Genomic DNA, 27294 nt, shown 5'->3' on the forward strand with positions numbered 1-27294 from the left:
AAGCATGGCACTTGTTAAGAAGATGTGATGATCTCAGCTGAATGTTGCACTCAAATCAGGGGATGAAAACCCTCTTCTATGTGAAAAATTAAATACAATCTCCACTGTCTGCAAACTTTGTCTGCCCATGTTGTAAAGGACCTACTGTTGTACATGGAAAACAAAACTTGTTTCTGTTGTGGAACGTAAAGTTTCTCATTAAACAGGAGAATAATCAAATTCAGACGAGGCGGGAGCAGATGAAACAGCACTGTCCAATGCAATGAGCCGCCCTGAGTCTAAACGTTGTGAAGTTTGTTGTGAGATCTTTTAGATCTTTAGGCTTTGTTACAGGTACAGAGAGCTTTTCCAAAACGTGAGGTGCATGGAAGGGCTTGAAAGGACGCGTGTGAAATGCTGACCACCGCTGTCCATTTATTAGCCTTGCCTGTGAATCGGCAGAGGAGAGAGGGGATGCACAGGTGTCCAGCAGGTTATGAGGAACTGTGAAAGAGGAGGCTTTAAGCAGTGGTAGAGTTAAGAAAAACCACACGTAAGCACTTTGCTGCTCACTCCCTGTCTGGGAATACCGGACAAATAAAGAAGTTATTTGTTGGTAGTTATTTGATTAACACAGCGGTATATTCAGCCTTATTTTTAGGGAGGGAGACTCCTAGCAACATAATCAAGTTGACAGACTCAAAGAAGTGTTCTCTTTCTTAGCCAAGGGAGCCTCGAAGTTTGGTGATGTGAAATGTGGGAACATGTCAAGAGCAGCAAGGCTCCCAGCTGCATTCTGAAGGCATTTTGCCTGATGGGCAGCTAATGGGAAACCAAGGAACACTGAGGTTTCATTTCAGCTCGTGGCTTTCCATGACCTGGGAATAATCTTTTTTTTTTTCCCCTTCTCTTTTTTTGTTGGTAACAATACAAAATGTTGTTGCCACGTGTTTCATCTGTTGCATTTTTTTTACATCTTATCTGTTTACCCAGGTCTTAATTGTGCTTGTGGTGACTTACTGGCACAGCACCTATGGTGCTATTTGCTTGCATTAAAAGCTTATCCCACCTGAAGCATTTCCTAATGTACACTAATTCTATTCCTTAGACAGACAGAAACCAAAGCAGTCACTTTCAACATTTGTTCCAAATACTGAAGCTCATGGGTTATGACTGGGTAGAAAGGTACGTATTCATGAATTTTAGTTATGTATTTATTTTTTAAGGGGGGGGGGGGGGGGGGGGGGGGGAATGGAAGAATGAATATATGTATCACCAGGTGTTCAGGATGCAAAACCCCGTAGCCTTGGCAGCCACTGAGTGGGTTTTCATAACTGCTTGATGTAAAAATGAGAGAAAGGGAAACAGTCGTTCAGGGATATTATAGCACAGCTTCTGAGATGTTGTGTGATGACGTATTAAATGATTATTTCTCGAACTGTGATATTTTAGGAGACATCTGAATCTGAATCACGCTTCAGGCTTGCAGTATCTGTTGCAGTGAAATATATCCCCACCATTATTCATTTTCATTACCAGTCTTGTTAGCAATCTGAGCAAAGGTCAATAACGGATCTGCAGACTAAATCATATTCCTCTCTGACAGACTGCATGTCTTTTGTAGTTAAATATAGGATTTTAGCTTTCAGAAATATTAGTCTGCCTTCTTCCACAGCCCATGGAGTCGTACTAAAATTACCCCGGGATATGGATCCAGAATAACGCTTGGGATTATTTTGAGCAGAAGCAGTGAATGTTTTATTATTAGCGATGATTAATTATGCTTTTAGTTTAATGTGACCACACCGGAATTACGATGACTCCCTTTCTAATCTTATTAGCGGGTTTGTGTTGCCACAGTAATGTGATCTATCTGCATCCTGCCTCTCCTCTGTTTATTGCACCGAGCCCTCTGTACTAAAGCTAGTGGCAAGAGAGGTTTCCAGGAGCACGCAGACGAGCAGGTTATCGCCGTTCTCCTCATAGTTTTCTCATTAAATAAGGCATACAGAGTTTTGATTGCCGAAATGAGAGTTACTGATGACATCACCAAGCTTCCCACATTGGAGCACTGTTTATTCAGCTGTTACTGCTGCTTCCCAGTCAGAATCTAGCTCTAAACAAACACTGCGAACATATCTGTTGATTGAAATGTAATTTTAGGTCCTGGTGCTTTTCAACGCAGGTGCCAGCATGTGTCTTTTGGGCTAGTCCAAGGGATGAAGACTCGGAAAGGAGAAGTTATTTTCCTGGAAGACGTTTTAGATGAAGTTCGATCGAGGATGTTAGAAAACATGGCTTCTGCAAAAAGTTAGCTATTTCAGGTCCTATTCACTTCTTTTGATGTTCTGTGTTGATCTAAAACCTGTTGTCTCTTCTGCCTTTTACCTTCCCCTGAATCAGAATAATCATAGAGTCATAGAATGGCCTGGATTGAAAGGGACCACAGTGATCGTTTAGTTTCAACCCCCCTGCTATGTGCAGGGTCGCCAACCAGCAGACCAGGCTGCCCAGAGCCACATCCAGCCTGGCCTCGAGTGCCTCCAGGGATGGGGCATCCACAGCCTCCTTGGGCAACCTGTTCCAGTGTGTCACCACACTCTGAGTGAAAAACTTCCTAGTGATACGCTCTGATCTCTGTGCTTTTCCTATCTACTGTAATTCATTGTTAAAATAATTCTTTGCAACTTTGTGAATCTCCATCAATTACAGATTAGCAAATTTTAACATTCAGTGAAATTATTTCATCAGACTCTTGCACTGGGAAAGAGGTACTTGCCACTGGGGAACAACTGTTGTGGGTTTTTTTTCTGGATGGACAGACAAGTCAGTAGCGGAGTTGGAACTGGAGTTCATGGAACAATATAGATTGCACCCAAATGATTTGTAGCTCCGACAGTCTTCTCATGCACAACTAACTCCACCTTGTCCACAGTTGCTGCTTGCCATCCTCCCAGCCTCATGTCTGTTTCCAAAGTCCCCAGGAGGTCGCTGGTCTGCAGCAGTCTGCTGAAGGGGACATTTACCTGCACTGGCTGTCGCTCCAGAGCTCTTTCATTTTAAAGCCATAGAGATTCAAGCAGTTCCTGGGGAAATGCTGCCCTCCTCTTGTGCCTTCTGGAGTTGCATGCTAAATTAAATGGATCAGCTTGAGTGTCCATTTTCCTTGCTCTGCCTTCTCAGCTTTTGTACTCCAGATAATTTTGCCTGAAAGGCAGACAAGGAGAAGGGAGGCAGGCAGAATGATAGATAGTCACCCTCCTATTGTTCAGAGCTGTTTTCCCGCAGAGAGCAATGGGGCTTAGAGCTTCTTAAAGGTCAGTATTATAGTTGAGTAAAGCCAGCTTATTTTTGTGAGGGACTGAACTGAAATGACAGAAGCCCAGGCCCGTGTTCCATTGCACAAGCAGTAAGAGGAGCAGCCGAAGGCGGTGATGTGTTCAGGTGGCACTGTAGCATTCCCAGAGCCTATCTGTTAGATCCTAAATCACAAGTGCCTTTGTGAAGACTCTCTTTGCTACTAGCTGTACATACGTCTTCTGATATTTAAGTTTCCGTTATCAGCATCATTCTTCTTTCTACTCATCTCAAAAAGTAAATAAACCTTTGTGGAGGATGTTTAAGTTAAGGAGCATTTAAACAGACTGAACCACGTAGTCTGCTCTAGCTGACCCTTCTTGAGCAGGGAGGTTGGACTAGAGTGTCTCAGGAGGTCCCTCCTAATCTAAGTGATTCTGTGATTGCATCTGCAGTCAATGCTGTGGCTTAAAAGGGAAATCTGAGCACTCGGCTCAGCTTCTCTGAGTATAGTTAGTTTAGATTTCTACAGTGGGTGGCACGAATCTCCCAAAACGTGCATCTGAGTGCTCTGTTAGCCATTGGAGCAATTTCTTTGATTGTTTAAGCTTCCCTCGGAGCCTTTAAACAAAACCTGAACTCCTGTGTCATTCTCTTTGTGATCTTAGAGGCTGTCTGAATTACGAAAAGGAATTCAATGTAGTCTAGGCTTGTGTAATGAACCCTTCTGACCTTAAAATCTATATTAAGTATATTAGGAGAAGTGGGGGAAAATGCATGTCTGGAACAGCTCTTCATTTGAAGAAAGATTTCTGTCTTGGCCTTCTTGCAGTACACATCCTGACAATTTGCATTTTGTTAGTTCACAGTTTTGAAAGATCTCATGTTTTATTGGCATTTCCAAACCTGAGCAAGGGAGTCCTTATACTATTATGGACTTAAAACTTCTTTTTCTCTGTTCCTTTTCAGCAACCAAAGAGGTAGAAGACCCTGTGGAGACAGCAGAGAAGGTTGGTCTTGCAGCACTAATAATTCAGGTGAGTTTGAGCTACTTCCATACGTGTTTGCATCTTCTGTGCAAAGTCACAAATTGTGATGGAGGGCTGTATCCAGGTAACATTCAGTTATTGTTCCAGGACTTCCGAGGCCTCCTCTCATCTGATTATCAGTTTAGCTGGGATCGAGCTCTTCAAAGTCGTGGAGATACAGGCGTGTTCTTGCAGTACACCCATGCCAGACTCCACAGGTAAAAGGAACCTGTGTGCAGAAGTACAGTTTGACACTTATTTTGACTCAGTACTTTGTTAATAGTAGCATTAGGTAATAGTGTTGAGTCCTTCCCTAAATAAGGCACGAGTTCACTTTTTCAGCAGAGGTGTGAGTTTACAATAGGAATCGCCAAGCTTTCCCAGAAGAGCAAGCCAGCTGAAGTTACACTTCCATCTCATTTCTACAGAGCTGAGCTAAACTGTCTGTTCTAGCTACAGGATCTCTGTAGTTGGTTTCAGTGATGAAGAATGGTGGTGAGAGAATGAAGGGAACTGGTGCAAAAATTGAAATGCCTGTACTTGTGAAGTATACCAAGTTACAGAACTTAAGCCTGTTTGGGGGCCACCAATGCAGCCAGTGCTTCTGGCATTCTGGTGTATTTTTCCCCACTGTTGGTAAATGAGTTTAAAAGTAGACCCCTTCCTTCTTGACTCAGGTCAAACATCCAACGTGTTTTTAATTGTTGTTTTTTAAGAATTTCAGAAGAGTCCAGTTTGAGTGTTTCCATCAATTACAGTGTTCCTTCAGAGCATTTTTAATGCAGGCATGGATATGTGTCTTCATAAGGGCATGTAAGATACCTGCCTGGATTAGACCAAAGGTCCGTACAACCTGGTATTCCTTCTGAGGTGATGGTAGACAGAAGTGGTATTTAAGGAGCCTAATCCCTTTCTCTGGTCTCTTCCCCCTATACTCCCTTATCACCCATACTTGTAATAGAGGTGGTGACTGCCTCCCTACTACTTTTAGCATCAGCTTCTCGACCTGCTCTCCATCCATGTCTTTAATCCCTTTTTAAACTGGTTGATACCAAACATCTAGCACAAACTTCGTTATTTTTTATCTTGAAGTTATGTAGGCTTTCTTAATGTTTCATTCAGCTTGAGCAAAATATACCTACCTTTCTTCTCCAAAATATAAATTACTGTTTTTCTTGTTTGTTTTTTGCTAACAAGGGATTTTTATCAAGCATTTCGTTTTGATTCTTGTATTTTAGTTTAGAACAGATGCATGGAAATGAGCCAGTAACTGACATTAATGTGGCATGCTTGCAAGAGCCAGATGCAATCTCTGTTCTTCAGCATCTTCTCAGGTTTGTCCAGATTTCTTTCTAAATACCATTTCCTTTAAAATAAACTTTTGGATTTGCCTCCAGCCTGTTGAGCGCACACAGCCACTTCTCCCTTACGACTGTGCAGTTTTGGGGAATGGCTTCTCTGTGAAATCATGATTGCAACAGTAGCCCTCTAGGTGAGACCAGTTGCGTCTTCTTTATCCTCTGCAACTGTATTTTTCAGAAAATTCATGGGTGTTTCTTGGGTTTTTATCAGATTGATGCATGGCTGTCCATCACATATAACAGCTGACACGGTGCTCTTGTTGACATGAGCAACCAGCCCTCATCAGAGCTTGCTCTGCAGTTCTCCTTCAACTTAAAGGAAGAAGATCTCGGGGAAGCGGCGTGGGCATGATGGGGAGTGGGCTTGGTAGCTAAGCACAGAGCAGGGGGAGTCTGCTGTCTGCTCTGAAATCTGTTCAGCCTCAGGGGCGTGGGTAGCTTCATACCGGTTGTGAGAAGGAGAATGTACACAAGTAGACTTGACATAAAATGGTGGATCTCTATCAGTCTGCCTGTATTTTCCAGTTGAATACCATCTTACGTAAGTTTATTTTCTTCCAGGATGATGTAAACCCAATCTGTTGTTGTCTCTTCTAAGGCTACAAAATTCCCTTTAGGTACTTAAAATTCTAAGTTGCACTTATTAAAGGCAGCATCTAAGGGATTATTTTGACTGCCTTGGTTATTTAATACATGTTTTTTGCTGCTAGGAACTTGCAATTACCGTTGAAATGTAAAACCAGACATAATGTTCCAGGGGCAAATATAGCTTTTGTGTTCTCTTTGCTATTAGCGTTCCTCTCTGAGCTCTGCAATCTGCAGTGTTTGTTTGCATGATGAGCAGGAGCAATCTCTCTCCAACAAGAAGTGAGTGAGGAAGAAATAACAATTGTGTGCTAATTACATGGCTTACGTCTGTTATGTAACAGGAATAGAAGACTATTCCTGTTAATTCTGTGTTTGTTCTCGTTTAAGCACGTCTGATAAGCCTTATATCCCAGTAAACTTTCCTACCACTTTAACGCCAAGCACTTATTTTTCTTTCCCCGTAGGTATGATGAGGTTCTATACAGATCTTCTCAGGATTTGCAACCCAAGCACATCGTCAGCTACCTCCTCACACTTAGGTAAGGCAATCGCTGATACCAGCATCCTTCTTTGGTAAGGACAGGTGGTGCCTGCTTCCCCTAGCTGGCTTTGCAGCTCTCGTATCCACACTGTGTTGAAGAGAAAAAGAGAGGAAAGATGTAAATTTGTGGGACAGTCTCTCTGGAGCTGAAAAGATATAAAGAAGGATAACAAATGATATCTTAAGTAGTGGAGATGAAGGATGGAGACAGCTAAAAAGGAATCAGGAGTCTCCTGAAAAACTGCTTCCAAAGAGAAAGAATCATATGACCATAACCCGGTGCTGGGAACCAAAATCATGCCAGACTGACTATATCTTTAAGAGATTTGAGCTGGTAATATGCTCACAAATCTCAGAACTCTAGCTAGGACATTTTTGTCCAAAAAACTTCAAACCACTGATCTCAGATGATGCGCTGAGTTGGACAAAGCGCATGTAATGGCTGTAAGTCACACTGGAGATGCAGTCTCCATGGGGGGTTCCCCACAAGGACGTGTGTGACTGAACAGGATGGTAGAACACCAAGATGGAATTGCTGAAGAAAGTTGTAGAGCCTGTGCATGGGGGAGATCTACATAAGGTAGAAAAAAAATGTATAAAGAGATGCGTAATGTTTTTACTCTTCTGTAATCTGCTTGGTAGTGTATGACATACGTGCTAACTATTTTAAGGTTACTTGGGTGTTGCATTCTGTGTGGATTTTTTTTTACTTGGTAGACATTTCTATCTGAATAAGTTTGAAATCATTGTGTTTTACAGAATGGCTCAAGTTAAACTAGGAAAATGTTTGATATATCTTGTTCAGATAGAATACTGTAAATTAACCATTCAGTATGCTTAAACCTGCACACTAACGAGTCTCAGAGAACAGACTTGTATTGGCAAAAGAGAACAGTTAGGTGAAAGGACAGAATAAAATCCTACTGACGTGGAATGTTCTGCCCTCGTGAGGTCCCATCTGGAATCTGCATCCAGGTCTGGGGCTCCCAGCTCAGGGAACATAGAGCATTTAGATCAGGACCAGAGGAGGGCCACAAAGCACCTCTTCTATGAAGACAGGCTGAGGGAGATGGGCTTGTTCAGCCTGGTGAAGAGAAGGCTCTGGAAGACCTGATAGTGGTCTTCCAGTACTTAAGGGAACTTGTAAGCAGGAGGGAAACTTACTTTTTACAGGGGATAGATATTGATAGGACAAGGGGGAATTATTTTAAACTAAAAGACTTAGATTACATGTTAGGGGGAAATTTTCCAATGAGAGAGGGGTGAGGTGCTGGCATAGGCTGCCAAGAGAAGTTGTGGATGCTCTGTCCCTGGAGGTGTTCACGAGCAGCTTGAACGGGGCCCTGGGCAGCCTGATCTAATGGATGGCAACCTTGCCCATAGCAGTGGGGGGTGGAAGCAGATCTCTGAGCTCCCTTCCAACCCAAGCCATTCTACAACTCTACGAATTGTGGACCTTGACAAAGCAGGCTATGTGGCTCCCAAGGATCTTTCCAGACCTGTTTTGTTGGGGATGGGGAACAAAATTTTCACAAGCAGCCTGACAACAAGCAGGCTCCAGAAAACCATGGCCTCCCTCAGCAGGGGTGAAACAGGCTGTCAGAAGGAAGTCCGTGGTATGCTGCACTTACGCCTTTTCCAGTTCTGCTGTTTTCTGTAGCCCGCAGCACTGCTCTTATAGGAAGATGTGCTCCTTCTCACCCTGCTTTCCATTTCAGCCATCTTGCAGCTGTGGCACATCGAACTCTTCCTGTGAAAGGCAGCACACCTGCACTAGCCCAGGTATGGCTCAGTGTTGGCGCATGGCGGGAGGGCAGCCCAGGAATGATTCCTTAGGACTTTGCTCTGCTGTGTACGCACTGTGCCAACGGGTTACCTCCAGGCTGCCCCGTAGGGTGACACCGCTCTGGGACGGCAGAAGTTGCTGTTTGTGGCTGTACCTTGCAGAAGGGGCTGCTTCAAAACAGAGCAGGCCATAAGGAACGCTGCTCCAAACCAAAACAGCTCCTCTTCCTTCTCATCGCTTTTAATTCTGAACTTTTGAAGTAAATATTTAAATATTTAACTTGTTAATTTCTGACGGTTTCCATTAGCACTTATGTGGGAAGAGAATGAGGAGGTAATGGAACTTTTCTCCTCCCTCTTGCCACCTACAGATCCCAAGTTGTCTATATTGCCATTCTAGCCAAAGCAGCGAGGCTGACAACTGCTGATGTACGGTTCCAAATAGATGCAGATTATTTTCTAATATCCCAGGCGGTGTTGAGCCCTTAAGTACTCCATAAATGCAAAAGCAGTTACCTATCTGATTTTCGTAGGAAGTCACATTCAAGTGCAGAGGTCTGGTGTGGGGGAAAACATTACTGTGGGCATCATGAAGCTGCACTCCGTAGCTCAGCTTTGTTGCTGCAGGTATTCCTGCCTTCGAAGATGGTTCTCTGCATTCTTGTAGAACACTAAGGTGGTTCAAACTGCAAGGAACAATTCAGATCCTTATCTTGTGAAAAGTCTTTCTAAATATCCTAGCGTGCTAGCTTCCGAGAGCCAGCCTTGGTGTTATTCAGTGCACAGATGGTGTGCATTCTTACCTTTAAAAGGCTGCTACTGCCTGCTGTGTCCTGTTCTGCAGCAGACACAAGAAGGTAACTGTTGCTCTTGTTTTGCAGGCAAGGCTCTGTCTCTTTCAAGCCACACGCTCCGTTCTAGCCAATGGAATGAAGCTTCTTGGCATTACACCTGTAACTCGAATGTAATGAGGCTGTGTGCAAGGTGAAGTCGCATCTCGTAGTAAAAGGTTATTTTTCAAGAGAATGCTCTCCTGTGAGTCACTGCTAATGCTCTTGGGTGTCTGTATTGCAGAAGAGCACATATACTACCTCCATTTGAGGGAGGCAGTGGTTGTCATAATTACTTTTTCCCAGACAGTAGTAGTAGTGTATTTAAGACACTAGAGTGTGGTAGTTCCCATAAAAGATAACTGTTCTATTTACTTTTGTAAATACAATGCGTCCTTTTAATAGAGGAAGCGGTACTACACTGCACTTCCCTGAGCAGTGGAAGTTCTCCCCTCCTGCAGTTGCCACTGTGTGCTTAAGCCTCGTGGTAGGAGAGGCGCAGCTGCACCGGGGATTCTAACAAACCCAATCAGACATTTTTCATGTTGTACTGCACTCCCCCTTCATCAGCCAGGACCGACTGCCAGATCTGTCCAATCCTCTTCCTCTGTTACACTCACCTGATGACTAAGGTGGAGATAGGTTTGCTATGCAGCTGGTGGAGAGGGAACAACAGCGCTCCCTCTTCACAGTCAGAGGGGATAAGTGCTGCTTGGCAGTGCCAGAGCACAGCGTGGCTGCAGGGAGCTGGAACATCACACCAAAATCAGTGCAGCTGGCTGCTCCAGCCTCTGAAATGCTGGCAACACCCACCGCCACCAAACGGTTGGCTCACCTGAATGGCACTTTGGTGATGTGCTCTATCCCAAATGCACAGAAGAGCCAGCAGAAGGCAGAGAGGCACGTCCTCTCTCTCTGGAACAGAATTTAAGTATCATCTTGCTTATTGCTGTGTGGAATGTGCCCCACGTTGAAGTAAAACTCAGTCAGTTAGCTTAGGTCTGAAGGAATTTAAACAAGATATAAATCCGATCAGATTTTTGCCTTCACTTTCGATTTCAACAAGTGCCTGAAAATCAGTCTTCCCTAAATACAGCTAACATTTTCTGCAAGGGTTGAGCTGAGTGAGGCATCAGGGAGGGCTGGAATGATACAGTTGGCACTCTCCAATTAAATCAAAGCATAACATGAACTACAGGAACTGTTTTCAAGCACCACTTTGTTATGCAAAAAGAATTTAGAGAAAAAGTGCACAGATTATCTTCTAGTCTGACACCTCGTAGTCAACTGCATAAAAGAAAACAGCATTACAAATCATCCTAAGAACACCAGTGAAGTACTTTGTTCGTATGATACATATTATCCAGAAGAGAAACCTCTCCTGTGACTAATCACACTGCAGCTGCCAAATGGTTTAAGAAAAAATGCTGGCAGTAATTGCTCTTTTTAATAGGTTTTTTTTTTTTTTTGAAGCTTTAGGGCATTTTTTCCCTCACAGGGTAAAGAAAGTTCATCAAATACACTGTAAGAACCAATTTTCCTCCATTATGTACATTATATACAATTGAGCGTTCAGTTCCTTCATTCTGCTTTCCTTGCAAATGGAACTCTTCATTGTCCAGCACGAATGAAGAATGCCTTCAATCAAACCCCCGTGCAGCTCCCAGCAGTAACGAAGCCTCGGCACCAACTTCACGTGTCAGAAAGAAAGAACTTCCGCTTTTAATCTATCCCCCTTAAACCATTTCGAAAATAGCTTAAGGCTAATTGAAAAAATTCAGTTTGTATGTTTTTAAAGTCCTCTTTTTTTTTTCTTGCCTGTCCATTTTCAAGGCCATTACACAGCAACAAGTCTCTCTTTTGAACTTTTAGTCTCTGAGGGCTGGATTTTTGTGGTGTCTTGGCGGGGTAATCCATAGAAGTAAATAGAAACGCACACCAGGATAGCACCCAGGGTAAAGGTAACCGCTGAAAAGAGACAAAACAGTTTAAGTAAACAGCTGTGTGTAAGAAGAAACTTTCAGAAGACTGCGCTCTGTGAATTACAGTGTCTGAATGACAGTCTCAAAGTGGCACAGAACTCATCAGGACAATATGCTTTTCTTTTAATTCACAGGACCTAAAATTGCACTGTGCCACTGAAAACTCTCAAGTATTCACAACACCCCCCCAAGGTTTCAGTTAGTGTCATATGAGCAAGAACGGGGAGGTGATCAGAAAAGCAAGGGTGAAACACCTCTTGCAGTTCCAGGTGCAAGCTGATAGGCTTACATTACCATAAACTTAAAACCAGAGTGGATGTGATGATGTAGGCAGTGCTAACACTTTGCGTTTTCCAATCTCGACCCACTTGAGAAATACCATTAATGAGGCTTTCACAGGAAGAAAGACCAGCAGTCCAGGTTTGTGCCAAACAGCAGGAAGGTGTTCAAGCCCAGGTGAGTTCTTAAACTAGCTGCTTTCCATCACCTGATTTAAGGTGCTCTTTTTCAGTCAGCAGTGGTTTTCGTGTGCAAACCTTCCTTAAATTCCACCTCATTAATACCAAACCAGAACAGTGTTTTTTCTACCACTGTACCATACCAACACTAGATTATGATTATTGTAGGGAAACTCAAAAAACCACATAGTGAAAGACTAAGCAGGAGTCACCGGATGCATTATCAGACACAGAATTCCTCTGTAGCTGTGGGAGAGCCCAAAGCAATTTGCTGTTTCCTCTCACAGATATTCACCACCTAAGTCACGACCCCAGGCACTGTTCGATATGCTCTCACGCACCACCGGGCATAGCAAAGGAGAAGGCAGAAGCTGATGCAGCAGCATGTGTAACTTAACAGGATATGGTAAAGCCTGTGCTGAAATAGCTAAGGAATTAATTTGAGACTGGCTGTAATAAAACGAACAAGAACGGATAAGTTCTTATCAGCAGCTCCCTCAGATAAATAGCTGTATCCACGTGCAAACCAAACTGCATCAGAAAGTGATTCAAGAACAGAGCTGGCTAAAGCAGCAGCGTGCTTCAACAGGAAAGAACTTTTCCCCACGAAGTTATGGGGTGCCTCAGAAAGAGCAAACCATGAATGCAAGATCATCAGGTACCTTATGCAACACAACACAGACTATATATTAGCACATTAGCAATCCCGGAGAAGACCAAGATAAAAACAGGAAAATTCAAAGGAGTTAAATACATAAGTATGATTGCTTTGGTATGAACTGCATACAGTCTGCTGACAAGGCAGTGGGCACATGCAGTCAAATCTAATGGCAAAAAGACACTTACTTATCTGGAGACCAAAGAGGACGACTGAGGCCACAGTAGAAAGAACAATGGCTGCTGCTGCAGAAAAGCCTTTCATTATGTTATCTGTGTACTTCACAACAACCGAAGTGTAGAGGCCACCCACACTGGCAAGAACTGGAAAGCAGACAACATGTTTCCATTACTAGAGGTGCTGTAGTTTACCCTTAAAGAGATTCATTTTATTCTGGTCCATGCTTGGTCTACATCATCCTAACTAGTAAGTTAACGTGGAGCAAAATGGCACACCTACAATGGCACGTAGATCAGACGTGTCTCAACTAAAGATGCTCTGCTTACTGCTTACTTAATTTAGACTGCTCTTTCAGCACTACTTTAAATTGAACAAGAAAATGCAATTTTCTTGAAATTATTTTTAAAAATCCCTCAAAATATAGTAATAAACAGTGGGTCAGACTGAATTTGTAGGTTCATACTGTCAGATATACCGTAAGTTAAAATACAGCGACAAAACAATGTAACATGCCCCTATACCCACCAGGTACTTACAGATGACAAGCCAGACAAAGCAGGTATAGCCATAGAAAAACCCCTTCTCGAGAACCTGGGCTCCATCTGACATGTACACGCCAACCAAAGTCACCACGATCCCCGATAAGTACATCTGAATATTCCTCACCCACAAGGAGGTATCTGAACTCTTCAATACCTTCTCAAAATAAACTCCTAAAAAAATAAAAATAAAAATTCAGTAAGATCAGTGAAGCATCAACCTCAGTGATTCACAGCTGCGTGTTTCAGAGCCAGATAAGACCGGTGGAATCATCTCCCCTTACAGACCTTTCCATTTCACATAAGTTCCCAATGCAGAAGTCCCAACAGCACGTCCTGCTAACACACGTTTCCAGGGCAGGATCATTTAGATGTGTATATGACATCAAAAATAGATCTGCTTCTCTTTACAGTTGCTTCAATTGTTGATGAGCTCCACTGCATTTCACTTTGGCACCTGGTGTTATATCTCCAGGACACTATTTATGGATTTTAGCATGGCGTAGGATGATTTTTCCCCCCACTGGAATAGTTAGCAGTACAAAAACAAACAAATAAAACCCCATAAACAAAACCCAAAACACCACGCATACAAACATCAAACAAACACCATGACCATCAGCACCAAAACCAGCCACCCACAAAAGGAACTCTGTTACCCCAGTATGTCTCAGTACAGAGACTGAGAATTCCTTTGGAAACCCTGAGTTTAGAGTGCAGATGTTCTGAAACCACAGCTTCAAAGATTACAACAGCAAACCAAAACCTGTGCTTTCTGCTAATTGGAACTACAGACTGGTTTTGAGGAAATTGAGTTCATGCTCATCTAAAGCTCTTTGTCACAGTGCCACGCTGATCACCATTACTTTCCCTTACCCTCTGCGTTGCTGAAAATCCATATCTACTTTTCCACTACTCAGGAGGTGCACGTCAGACTAAGAGGCCTCCATCTGACATGTCATCGCTAGCAACCTCTCACCACTGCTCCCATGCCGGGGCTCTGCTCATCTCTGAAACTTCCTTTGCATCCCATGGACAACCACTCGCAGGACTCAGATGTCCTCAGCCACTCAGATGACTTCCTGCTGTGGGTCCGACTGGTTAAATGCTTACTGACAGTAATGCTGCCCAAGAGCCGTCACATGATACAAAGAAAACACATGGAAGCAACAAAGCACACAGAACAGACCTCTAGGTTAGATGCCCTGGGCATAAACTCTAACTCCTGAAATGACTGAGTTGGCTTCAAGGAACGTCTTGCTACTCTTTAACTCATGGAAAATACAATTCAATTAATTAAAATTAATTAAAATTAATACAGTATAGTGAGACGGTATGGTTAATAAATAACTTAGAACAGTTACACTTGAGGTGTTTTAAGAAAAGCAGCCACTTAAGTACCCTGTATGATTTTTTTCCCCAAGTTGAAGCAAGAAGATAAACAAAAAACTGGTTTTGTTAATGATGGTAGCACTTAAAATAACCCAGGATAGTCTACCTTGAGTTTTCTGCCTGCTGAGAACACCTCCAGAGCATAACCACATATAATTAGTTTACCAGAAATTTGGCTGAGCATGAACCATATTTTGTGCATTTTATAAACTAAGAAAATAGAATGTAAGCCAATGTCAGACCGCTGCACTAGCTGAGGTGTAGGAAAGAATGAGTGCTGTCTAGGAAAAATTATTCCTCAGTAATGTTTCGTGTCATTGGGGCTGACATGTATTTGTATGCGTATGTGTCTAAAACACTTTTACTAGCATTGCTGGGTCCTTGAATGCTTGGAAACTGTCAAAGGATCAACAGTTTGAAGAAGCTTTTCTCCATCTCTGAGGGACAAAACCGGAACTTTTTGGGCTTTTCTGGAATAAAACATTCAACATGTTAAGTCCCGAAACTGAAGGTTTAATGCCAAAATGACTTAATTGTATTATGGGTGGGAGAAGGAAGAGGAGGAAAGGAATCTGAATAGGACTTGTGTTTTAAAGACGTAAAGCCCCAACGGCATAAGGAGCTGCATGGATGAAATCCTCTGTCTTTCTTGCTGCCTCAAAGCTACAGCTGTCAGTGAGCAAAACACCCAACTGCAATCCTTTTGCTGGAGAAAAAAGCCATATGTGTCTCTAAATCCCCCAGAGCAGCCCTCACCAGCCCTTCAAAAGGTCTGAATGTGGAGAGGCACAGCTGTCCACCCACCTCAGCAGAGAAACCTAGAGAGTGTTAGAAGGCTTTGAATGCTTCACTGTGAATGCTGTCTTCTGGCTTAGGAGCATCTGTGGAAATTAGTACTCTTTCAGTCTTCCAGATAAAGTTGGTTGAACTCTACCAAGTCTTGTTTGCTATTTCTAATTCAGGATTTCCATTTCAGTGAAAAAGACACCAAACAAGAAGCCCTCCTCCTTTTCCCCTTTTCCAGCTTGAATGGGTTCCACGAGTAACAAACGTGTATGCACAGCACAAGACTATTCTTGCCTGATTATATGGCAACAGAGATGTTTTCTTCATCCAATCTACAGCCAGGAAAATACACACCTCTGAGGCAAGGTTCAAATAGAATTGCACTACTCTGAGTAGAAACGTGGTTTGAAAATAAAGTAACATAACAGAAGTATTCAGTTTATCCAGGCCTCCTGCTACTCATCTTCCTTTCTGCCTTACTTGTGCTTCATCTCACTTAAATTTACTCCCTACAACTACAGCAATGTGTATTTGAGGGCTGAGCTTCCAGATGAATTTAGGAAGAAGCTCAGTTCCTCTTCTAAAAGAAAAAGCAAGTTTTTCATCTGATCACCATAGCAGAGCTGTCCGCTGTGAAACCAAGTTTATAACACTGATTTGTTGTACTGACTGAGTCATTATAGAGTTCCCCTTCATATTATTCTAAGCATTTGAAAGGATCTTCTGCTTTCAAACCAGCCTTCTAAGTTGCATCACATAAAACCAGTAGCGTGTGCTCCTAGCCATTTGTTTCTGCAGCTGGAGTAATCATGTCACGAGCCTGGTTTGTAAGTAATGCAAGTACTGCAAGGTAATTACAGGCAGAGGGAATAAAGTTCTGATTTATCTTATAACCAGCAAAGATAGCTTACAGAGTAGAGTACAGGAGAACAGAACAGTTGGCCACTTCAGAGCTAACTGAAAGTTAAAGCCCATTAACAAGGGCGTTATCCAAAAGCCTCCAGAACACTTGACAGCCATGGGGCATGAAGCACCTTGCTAGGAAGCCTGTTCCAGTGTCTGGTCACCATCACAGCAAAAGAATTTTTCCTACTGCCCATTCTCACCCTCCCGTGGTGTGGCTTTGTGCCATTCCTACATGTCCTGTCAACACAGAATGCACACAATGCAAACGATGCCATTCCTGAGTGTCCTATTGATGCAGAACGTACATAACAGAGAACATCTGGTTTAAATACCATGAATTATCCAAACACGTCTATAAGAACTGTGTGCGGAAATAATACTTTACCTGCAAATCCCGAACAGAGTACAGCAATAGTTATGGCCCCAAACCCTAGCCATGGATTCTGCTCCACCTGCAACATCAACCGTTATTTTAAAAAGGATGGAACACTTCAGTAATCTACAATAATCCATTCCAGAGCTATTTCATTAAATACAGCAAAACTGCTTGTATTTGATTGCAGTACAAGATGTATTTGACTAGCCCGAGCTGCCCTCCATATTAGCTCGGTGTAATCATGGCACATTAACAGTGGAGTTTCATTTTCCACGGGTACTTTCACAACCCTGTCAGTGCTCAGAGGCACGGTTACTTGGCTGTGCCCGGACTTTACAACAGCACACACTGCCCTTCCCACTCATGCTGATGACCAACTAAGACCTACAGAACAGAAGACACTTGTTTCTTCCTCGGAGAGATTAGGTCAGTGTCCCTGCAGGGTGTGCTAAATGACATACCCACACCCAAAAGGCACTGGAGTTTCATTCCTAACTCCACGAGGGCTTCGATTCCAAGCTCTCTTCTCCAACAATTACAATGCTGCCAGGGCTAAGTGCTGCAAACAGCACTGCTCAGATACTCTTCTGATGGTGCACTGCCATTAGACGGATGATGATGATGGTAACTTACACTAATTGTAGCAATCACTTGCCTTTCCAACAAGCGTAACTGGAGCAGTACCACAAGCCTGTCTGCACTGGTTCCCAGCAAATGATCAAACTAGTGTTAATGTTCTGGAGGAGGTGGCTGGAAAGAGGAACTGGATACCGGTGGGTGGAATGTAACAGACACTGCTTTGATTCCAAAGTGATGTAAGGTGACGCACAGAGCATAAGAAGGCAGTTTATTCTTCAACATGAAGTGGCAAAATGGCAGCTCTTACCTGCACTTTGGTAGCCTGAGCAGGCTTCCACTGAACAAGTATAACGCCGCCACACAGCATGAAGACAGAGAACCACTGCAGTTTGCTGAGGGTGCGGTTCAGCATGAGGACTGTACATAACGCCGTGCAGGGGATCTTTAACTGGTACGTCACCTGCAGATGGGAACACAGCATACAGCATTTGGTTTCATAAGCTCCCCCAAAGCAAGACAATACAACAGGAACCACAAAATGAAATTTTATATTTGTTGATTCCCCACAGACCTGTGGGGTTTTGTACTATTTCCAACAACAACAATGTGAACTGGAAATGACTCCTCCAGTGGGTGGGTTAGCACTGCAATAGTGTGCTCTGAATGCAGCACAGCACCGTTCAGCTTTTAGTTTAGCCTTTTTAAGGATGAACACAGCTCTGGGTGCCAGGCAGACAGACAGCTCACACTCACACCTCATGACACTGTAAAGACAAATGGATTTGTAGAGCAGCTGCTTATGACAATGCGCATTACCTGGTAGACTGCTGCATCCAAGTTGCTAAGAGCCACAAAAGCCATATTGTTTTGGACAGCGTACACCAAAGATGGAACACTTAATTTTAGCAATTCCTTGGGACTTCCAAAGACATTTTCTTTTAAAGATGTTATTAACCTTGCCAGACTTCCCGATTCTCTGCAAAAGGAAATAAGAGTATAACTGAGGGCTATCCTAGGCACACATCTGAAATCAGAAATCAAACCAAGAAGTCTGTCGGGAAGACTGAGCAAAAATTGTGAGGTTATCATAGAATGGCCTGGGTTGAAAAGGACCACAGTGATCATTTAGTTTCAATCCCCCGACTACGTGCAGGGTCGCCAACCACCAGACCAGGCTGCCCAGAGCCACATCCAGCCTGGCCTTGAATGCCTCCAGGGATGGGGCATCCACAACCTCCTTGGGCAACCTGTTCCAGTGTGGCACCACCCTCTTGGTGAAAAATTTCCTCCTAATATCCAACCTAAACCTCCCCTCTCTCAGTTTAAGACCATTCCCCCTTGTCCTATCACTATCCACCCTCATAAACAGTCGTAAAGGTTACTTACAAGAAGAAAACTAGTAAAAGTGAAGACTCCATTCTGAAATCAGGTTAAATGCATTAACTTGTAACATCTGGCACAACAGCCACTGTAAGCAGTGGAATAAGTATCTAAGTATACGGGCAGTGGGACAGAAGGCTGAGACCCCTTTTTGGAAGCTCTATTAATTTTTGTTTGTCACGTCATGTGTCTGCAGTTTTCCACATCCACTTTAAAATGGACCTCGCTGTACAGCAAAAGAAAAGGATTATACCCTTCCTTGTACTCCGTGGTGAAGCACCCCTCACTCCTCAGCCAGCCTCGGTCTCCTCTCCTCACTTACGCTGAGAGAGCAGCCAGAGCTGCACCCACCTGCACACGCGACCTGATCAGGCAGGGCAGGGTGTGCAGCTCCCTACTGCACTGCAGGCAACAGGGAAGAAAGGGTCACGTTTTGTGGCTGCCCATTTCTGCAGCTTGTTCCTCAGCCTGCTGGAAGACTGCCCTCTGCATCACTACTTCTTCCTTATTAGTTGCACAAGAGCATGGCTTTTCCTTCTTCCTTGTCACCGCAGCTCACTGCCTCCAGTTCTCAGCTCTCCTAAGCCCCACACTTCCTGTTTGCCATTCTTCTCCCATTTGCCACGGATAAATATCAACATCCAAAATCACTTCTGCTTCACCCTAACTATACCACAGGCCTTTCAACTTGAATCCTTGTACCGCTCTTAAATTTAACACTCCTTTTGCTTCCCTTACACACACATAAGAACAAATGGCTCGCACTCTCCTCAGCACCCCAAAAGCCCAGCTCCCCAGTTCCACTCATGTTCCAAATTCTTTCTTCTCACACACACTCAGCATCTACCTGCTCCAAACTCCAACCATGTAAAATCTGTGTGTTCCAGGTTCATGAAATCATAGAATCACAGAACAGCTAGGGTTGGAAAGCACCTTAAAGCCCAGCCAGTTCCAACCCCCTGCCATGGGCAGGGCTGCCCCCCACCAGCTCAGGCTGCCCAGGACCCCATCCAACCTGGCCTTGAGCGCCTCCAGGGATGGGGCACCCACAGCTTCTATGGGCATCCTTGCCAGCACCTCACTGCCCTCCTAATCTCCCCTCTTTTAGTCTAAAGCCACTCCCACTTGTCCTGTCACTATCTGTCCATGTAAAACATTGATTTCCCTTCTGTTCATAAGCTCCCCTCAAGTACTGGCAGGCTGCAATGAGGTCTCACAGAAGCCTTCTTTTCTCCAAGCTGAACAAGCCCAGCTCCCTCAACCTTTCTTCACAGGAAAGGTGTTCCAACCCTCTGATCATCTTTGTGGCCCTCTGGACCTGCTCCAACAGCTCTACACCTTTCTTATCTTTCTTATGCTTGTTCTTTCATCAGCCACCTTAATCCTGCATACTCTCCATTCCTGACGAACCTGGCTGTTCCTGGCATTAAAAGGAAAAAAAAGAAGTATGGATTTATGTAAGTGAGAATAGGCTGGAGCACTTCTTACACAGGCAGCTGCAAGGGATTCCTTTCTCATTCTCCCATAACAGAGGAGCTGCAAAAACCAGCACCAGGGTAGTACACTTTCCAAAGAGAGGTGAGCATGACTTTGTACACTCCCACTGCACAAGCAAGGTCTCCTGCAAAGCTCCTTCATAACTGAACGGGAAACTTTGCCTGGGACAGACTTGCACTGAGCGTGTCACAAAGCTGTCCTTTGCAAGACATGCCTGGCCACAAGGACAACCACTGGCAGAAAGATTTACAGACAAGCTGTACTTCAAGCCTGCAGTACCAAGATGGGAAGAGTACATGCGAGTGCAGATAAGGAACTGCATGAAACGTTATGAGTCACCAACATTATAGGCAGAATTGTTGGTTTATTTATTCTCTAGTGAATGTATGATATTGCCTGGCATTAGGAGATAAGAAAACTCAAAGCTCGTGGTAACAACCCAAGTACAGCCAGATTGAAGTGCTGCTGTTCCAGGTATCTGGTTGTAAAGAACCATATTTGAAAGGCTATGGCAAGTCTGGTGAAGTTCCCACTGATTGGAAAAGGAGAAACATAGCCCCCACTTTCAAGAAGGGAAAAAAAGAAGATCCGGGGAACTACAGGCTAGTCAATCTCAGCTCTCTGCCTGGTAAGATCATGGAGCAGATCCTCATGAAGGCCCTCCTGAGGCACGTGGAAAAAAATAGATGAGGTGATTGGTGGTAACCAACAAGTCGTGCCCTTGGTGCAAGTCCGTACCTGGACTCATGCAAAGCATTTGACACTGTCCCACGTGACATCCTGATTGCCAAATTAGGGAAAAATGGACTTGATGGATGGACCACTCACTGAATAAGGAATTGGTCGGATGGTCACACGCAGGGTTGCAGTTAACAGCTCAGTGTCCAAGTGGAGGCTGGCAATGAGTGGCATTCCACAGGGATAGGTGTTGGTACCGGTGATGCTATCCAGAGGGACCTGAACAGGCTTTTAGAGGTGGGCCCATGCCAACCTCATGAAGTTCAACAAGGCCAATTGCAAGGTCCTGCACCTGGGTCAGGGCAATCCCAAGCACAGATACAGGTTGGACAGAGAAGCCCTGAGGTTGAGAGCAGCCGTGAGGAGAAAGATTTGGGGCTGCTGGTTGATGACAGATTCAACATGAGCCAGCAACGTGTGCTTGCAGCCCATAACGCTAACACTATCCTGGGCTGCATCATGAGAAGCATGACCAGCATGTCAAGGGAGGGGGGACCCCACTACAGGAAGGATGTGGAGCTCTTGGAGCGGGTCCAGAGGAGGGCCACTAAGATGATCAGAGGGCTGGAGCACCTCTCCCACGAAGAAAGGTTGAGGGAACTGGGCTTGTTTAGCTTGGAGAAGAGAAGAATCCGGGGAGACTTCATTGTGGCCTTCCAGTACTTGAAGGGAGCGTATAAACAGGAGGGGGAACGGCTGTTTACGAGGGTGGATAGTGACAGGACAAGGGAGAATGGTCTTAAACTGAGACAGGGGAGGTTTAGGTTAGATATTAGGAGGAAGTTTTTCCACACAGAGGGTGGTAATGCAGTGGAACAGGTTGCCCAAGGATGCCCCATCCCTGGAGGCATTCAAGGCCAGGCTGGATGAGGCTCTGGGCAGCCTGGTCTGGTGGTTGGTGACCCTGCACATAGCAGGGGGGCTGAAACTAAATGATCACTGTGGTCCTTTTCAATCCAGGCCATTCGATGATGATTCTTTGATTCTGCACCTCTACTCTACTCTTGTGAGACCCCACATGGAGTACTGCATCCAGTTCTGGGGCCCCCAAAACAGGAAGGATAGGGAGCTGTTGTAGTGGGTCCAGAGGATGGTCATGAAGGTGACCAGAGGGCTTGAGCACCTTCCCTATGAGGACAGACTGAGAGAGTTGGGGCTCTTCAGCCTGGAGAAGAGAAGGCTCTGAGGAGACTTATAGTGGCCTTCCAGTACCTGAAGGGGGCCTACAAGAAAGCTGGGGAGGTCACATAGTGACAGCACAAGGGGAAATGGCTTTAAACTGGAACAGGGTAGATTTAGACTAGATATTAGGAAGAAATTCTTTACTGTGAGGGTGGTGACACACTGGAACAGGTTGCCCAGTGAGGTTGTGGATGCCCCCTCCCTGGAAGCATTCAAGGCCAGGCTGGATGTGGCTGAGAACAACCTGGTTTAGTGGGAAGTGTGCCTGTCTATATTGGGGGTTGGAACTACGTGATCTTAAAGGTCTCTTCCAACCCAAACCATTCTATGATTCTATGATTAGCACACCTACGTATACATAGATCCACTCTGTAAGACTAAGTCAGAAAATATTGTATAGAAATGACTTCTTCTATTCATTGATACCAAGATAGGTGGTTGAACAAGAAAGTAACATTTAAATGACACCTCCCTCTGTTCCCAACAACATTCAGTGAGTTAGCTGAGCTTGTGTTCCAAGTCAAACCACAGCAGCAAGAGCTACTTATGTCCACTTGGACTTCTGGCATGGAACTTCAGCAACGAAGAACAACAGATGCCCAGTAAGCAGTTCTTTTTTTTCCACTGCAGTTTTTGAGAACGAGAAGACGTACTACATTATAGCTCATCTTTGGGGTAGGTTTGCTTTCTGGAGCATGTCCTTACCAAGAATCTCTGACTCAAAGTACAAAAAGCCACGTGGGAAGAGATTTAACTACTACAACAACAACAAAGAATTTTTAAAAAGCCTTTTCTATGTATAGCTTATAATGCAAAACAATGTGTCCGAAGATGTATGTTGCAAAATAAATAAAATAAAAAACGATCCAGCTTGAATTCAGTATTCTAGACATCTACCTGTATTTGACTTACAAAATGTATTCCGTTTTCAACATAGGTCGGAACAGTTAATGGATACTAACAGAAGTTAGTTCTGCATTAAGAATACTCAGTTGTCAAAAAAAAAAAACCAAACCCAAAGTTAAAACTATTATTTGCAAATGAGCTCTTCCTTATCCATCACTAAGAAATTATGTACCAACCAAGAACATGGACAGCATAATTACCAAATGGCCAGCTGGACATGAAATAAATATGAGGAGTCTTTTCCCATAACAGTACAGTTGAGTAAATAATTACACAGCTTAAACCATCATTACCCTCCCTTCTGACAGACAATCTTACGGCATTCATTCATTCAATATGCTTTGCAGGAGAAACCCAAAAAGTAAACACAGCAAAAGCGTAGCGTAAGAATGTGTAAGAAAACAAACTCTGCAGCCGGAACAAAGCAAGAGTCACACTCCAGTATCCTGTGTACTGTGGCTGTTTCAAAAGGAAAAGGGAGTGGGATGTATCCAACCACACTGAACACAGGGATTTAAGTGGCTATTAAACTATGAAGGCACCTTGCCTTGGAGGAGACAAACTGGTTAGAACTCTAAACCTGGAGGAGGTCATCAGGCAGGCACTGCAGGAAGCTGTGCTGGAACTGTTCAACATATTCATAAGTGGTCTAAAAAGGGAGATGACCAGGATATTGCTGACCATACTACATTATACGTGGTATCCAAAAGAGAACTTTCAGAAGCTGCTGAAGGGTTTGTCACTGCACCAAACAGAATTCATCAGCTCTTCTGCTACGTGAGAACCAGCTTGGTTATCTGGACAGCAAAGGATGGTGTCCAGACCAGCCAGCAAGTAAGACGTCCCACCAGGAAGAGGTGAGCAAGGCCTGATGGACACTGGTGGTGGTGCTGTTCATCATCTCCTTCTCTTAACCATGGAGAAAAAGATAAATAGCTGACCAGATCAAAATAGATATTTTAACCTTCAGAAAGCTTGGTCAGTAACATCAATCCCATTTTAAATGGCAAATAAAACTCAGTTATAAAAAAAGAGAAATAATCCTAAGAGATGACATCCTCAAAACAGAGCAACCATCATGAAAGTCGCTACTGGCACTTAGAAAAAAGATGCGAGCAGCTCTCCTGCATGTCATCCCACAGCTCAGCTGTGCTCCAAGGGTTCTTCAGAAAGGAACTGACACCAACCCAGGGAGCACTTCTACTCCCCTGCATCGTGCCACAGCACGTTCACACCTTGAGTGCTGCATGCAGCTCTGGATCTTGGTTCAAGGGACGCAGTAACACTGGAAAAGCTGTTGAGAAGGGTACTAGCATGATCACACGAAAACCAAACTAAGGCTCACTGGCTTAGAAAATACGAGTGAAGAAAAAACAATATAGGCATGAAAACAAAATTGGCAGACATGAAGAGGGAAAGATTACCCATGAGGTCTTTCAACACAAGATGACAGAATGCAGTGAAATTACTAGGGAAAGTGTTCATAAAGTAACTACTTTTTCAATTTACCGCATAATGATATTGCAGAACTCATCTCACAGGCACAACAGGGATGAACAGGTGGTATTACAGAAGGCCCACTGGTCACTGTAGTCTTTTAGCTTTGACTCCCTACCTTAACAGAGAGACAAGATGTCCTTCTGTAACACAGCTTGGGAAAATTTATGAGTAGGAACGTGACAATTTTACATAACTTAGTATTCCACGGCGCAGCCACGCTACACCAAAATTCTACAAGACTCAGATTGTTGCAGATAACCCATGCTGACATTTTGAACCTATTCCAAAGCACACGAGTAATATGCAGACAGGACACACCTGAATATCATGCTGTTTACAAAGTACTTCCAGCTGAGGAGGACGCAAGCCCTGCCCCACAGTAAGACGACTTTGCACTGTGACCACCCATAATGCACTCAGACGCAGCTGTACCTCAGTAACTGAGGTGAGGTGAAGTGAGCAGAAGGGGTTGGTTTTCCACGTGCCCACTGGCATCCCCACACTCACCTAGCCAAGATGCCCACGCTGAGGAACAGCTTGATGACTTCAGTGATGCACACAGCTGTAGTTGAAAAGTAGAGCTCTGCGCCCACCGTCCTGGTGTACCGCAGTGCCACGGTGTATGTGGCAGCAACCAGGGTCATCACTGTGAGGCAGTACAGCTTGAACAGCAGGCTGACATTTTCTGAAAGGAAACAAAGACAACACTTCAGCATGCCCCTCGCTTAAGAACGGAAATGGAGCATCCAACAGCTGTAGGACTGCACCAAGGACTACTGCAGCAGTGTACAATAATATCATGTTTTGAAGCGCTTCATGTATGAAGTCTAAGATCAATTTGGAAGTCTCTTCTCAGACTCCTGGATGTCTGACAAAAAGATATCCTCCTACCCTAATAATGACCCTTTGTTCTAGCACAACTAACCATAATTTATCTATTAAGTCTTCCTGTGCTCTCTCTCCCTTCAGCTATGCTCATGCCAAATGGCAGCCCATCCTCTCTGCGTCCTGTATGGGGGTCAGGCACCAACAGTGCTGCAGATTGGTAAAAACAAAGAGAGGGAAGTGCTCAGCGTCAGCAAAGTAGGGAATGCATCTCAAAAACCTGACAGCAGCACTCTCCTCTGTCTTACTTTCCACCAAAGTTTGTAGGAGGTATTTCCTCAGAATGGCAATAGAACTTCATACAAAAGGCTTTCTTGGAAAATCACTCACCGTAGAAAACAAGAGGTTCTGTCCATTCAGCTAAGTTCAGCCATGCAAGGACTACTTATTTATTACCTGCGTCCAGATGACGCCAGTTTTTACAGTGTCAGAAAATGGCAGAGAAAACAGTGCCGACTCCAAATGGGGCTCCTCTGTGTGAAAGCATCACCTCCAACACAAGAAACCTTGCAAATGTGGTGCGACTACAGAATCATTGTTCAAATGAGCACATTTTTCCCTGCTCTGTGTGGCATCGTGGGGGCGAGGGCCTTTCTGCAGCATCTGCTGGGGCATTATCCATCACGTGCTGGATATCCTACAGAAACGTGGCTTAATTGGTGTAAGTTTACGTTCCCCTGCTGATGAGCTGAGCCACGGGATAGGCTGGGGGCAGCTTTGTAATGGCTTTGTTCACATAGAGGGGATGAACTCCTGAACCCACCACAGCCAACGTGGTTCATCATAACACTTCTGCGAGGTACAGTTAACGTCTCCCGCTCCAACAATCGCTTAAATCAGCTGCTTCCTTACAGATACGGTCTCCCCCACGTCAGCAACCACATCTGAGAGGCACAGCAGATTAGACTGGGCCCAGCAGCGCCAGGAGGACGGGCTGAGGGCTGACCCGCGCCGGGGACAAGAAGTCACCCGTCCGGCCGCGCCTGCACCGCCACACGCGGCACAGCTGACAACACACGCGTGCTCCTCACAGCGCTCCTCCGAAATAGCGCTGACACCGACGGCTGGACTCTTTGCACTTCTTTTATTTTTACGCCTCTAGGATCTAAGCCTACGCAGCGGTGAACTCATGTTAAATGTAGCGTTTCCCTATAAAAGCCGCTCTAAAAAAATAACAGTTTGCGGACTACTCGCTGAAACCAAGCGCAGCGGGACGCCCTGAGCCGACGGCACCGGGCAGCCTCACGTTACCTCAGCAGGGTGCTCCGGCAGAACGCTCCCACACGGCCGGCCGGGCCGTCCCTCAGCCGAACCCCGAGGCTCGGGCGAGGCCGCTGCCTCTCTCCCGGACGCGGGGAAAGCGCCGAGCGGAGCCGTGCCGCCCGCCCGAGAGCGCCCGGCCCTCCCGTGCCCCTCCTCGCCGAGACGCGGGTCGCGCTTCGTCTCGCGAGGACGGGGTTGGCCCCCTCCTCCTCCCCCACCTCGAGCCAGGGTACCCCGCAGCTCGCGCCCCGCGCCCCGCTCACCCTTCGGAGGCGACATGGTGCCGGCAGGAAGAGCCGCCGGGCAGCAGCTGCCCGCCGCGCCCCGCCGCTCCTCCCATTCACCATAGAGAGCCGCTCGGCCGCCTAGAGCGCCCCGCCCCTCCGCGTTCTACCATAGAGGCGGAGGCTCCGCTTGGGCAGAAAGTCCACCGGCGGGGACAGCGGCACACGGGAGCGGCGGGCGGGCAGAAGGAGGGATTTCGATCATCAATTTTATATAAATGAACGTTATCTATTCTTAAAGTACCTCTTCGTTGGTTCAAAGCAAGAGCTTGAAGATAAAACGTACAAAGCAAATGAGAACCAATGGAAACAGGCGGACATCCAGCGACGCGCAGTACGACATGAAGCAACGAAAGAGAGCTAAAAGAGATGCCCCGGGATCTGGTTGGTTCCC

The 27294-nt window shown here is 44.9% G+C and overlaps 2 protein-coding genes across 6 annotated transcripts in view; one reads left to right on the forward strand and one right to left on the reverse strand.

Annotated features, from left to right (window-relative positions):
- Window positions 1-16706, forward strand: part of RARS2 (arginyl-tRNA synthetase 2, mitochondrial) — a 39291-nt gene extending 22585 nt beyond the window's left edge. Inside the window, exons 13-21 of one of the 4 annotated variants that reach the window (XM_015284618.4) lie at window positions 1088-1164; window positions 2165-2289; window positions 4246-4313; window positions 4413-4522; window positions 5543-5638; window positions 6718-6792; window positions 8513-8576; window positions 9461-9563; window positions 14147-16706. In XM_015284618.4, the coding sequence (XP_015140104.2) occupies window positions 1088-1164; window positions 2165-2289; window positions 4246-4313; window positions 4413-4522; window positions 5543-5638; window positions 6718-6792; window positions 8513-8576; window positions 9461-9547 (702 nt within the window). In that variant the 3' untranslated portion in view covers window positions 9548-9563; window positions 14147-16706. Of the gene's footprint in view, window positions 1-1087; window positions 1165-2164; window positions 2290-4245; window positions 4314-4412; window positions 4523-5542; window positions 5639-6717; window positions 6793-8512; window positions 8577-9460; window positions 9924-12136; window positions 12883-14146 lie in introns of those variants that run through there. The other 3 variants (XM_015284617.4, NM_001278019.2, XM_025148758.3) reach the window with 3 other exon arrangements.
- On the reverse strand, window positions 10612-26963 carry SLC35A1 (solute carrier family 35 member A1). 2 transcript variants are annotated; one of them, NM_204513.2, is made up of 8 exons: window positions 26880-26963; window positions 24976-25153; window positions 18082-18241; window positions 17573-17725; window positions 16696-16762; window positions 13224-13400; window positions 12696-12830; window positions 10612-11377 (listed from the first exon to the last, which is right to left on the reverse strand). In NM_204513.2, exons 1-8 carry the CDS (start codon window positions 26893-26895, stop codon window positions 11247-11249), a joined length of 1017 nt encoding a protein of 338 aa, NP_989844.2. In that variant the 5' UTR covers window positions 26896-26963; the 3' UTR covers window positions 10612-11246. The 2 variants fall into 2 exon arrangements, with proteins under 2 accessions (NP_989844.2, XP_015140083.1); XM_015284597.4 differs by lacking the exon at window positions 26880-26963 and adding an exon at window positions 26605-26772.
- Between the last annotated feature and the right edge of the window lie 331 nt (window positions 26964-27294).

This window comes from Gallus gallus, chromosome 3, assembly GCF_016699485.2.
Source record: "Gallus gallus isolate bGalGal1 chromosome 3, bGalGal1.mat.broiler.GRCg7b, whole genome shotgun sequence".
Taxonomy (NCBI): domain Eukaryota; kingdom Metazoa; phylum Chordata; class Aves; order Galliformes; family Phasianidae; genus Gallus; species Gallus gallus.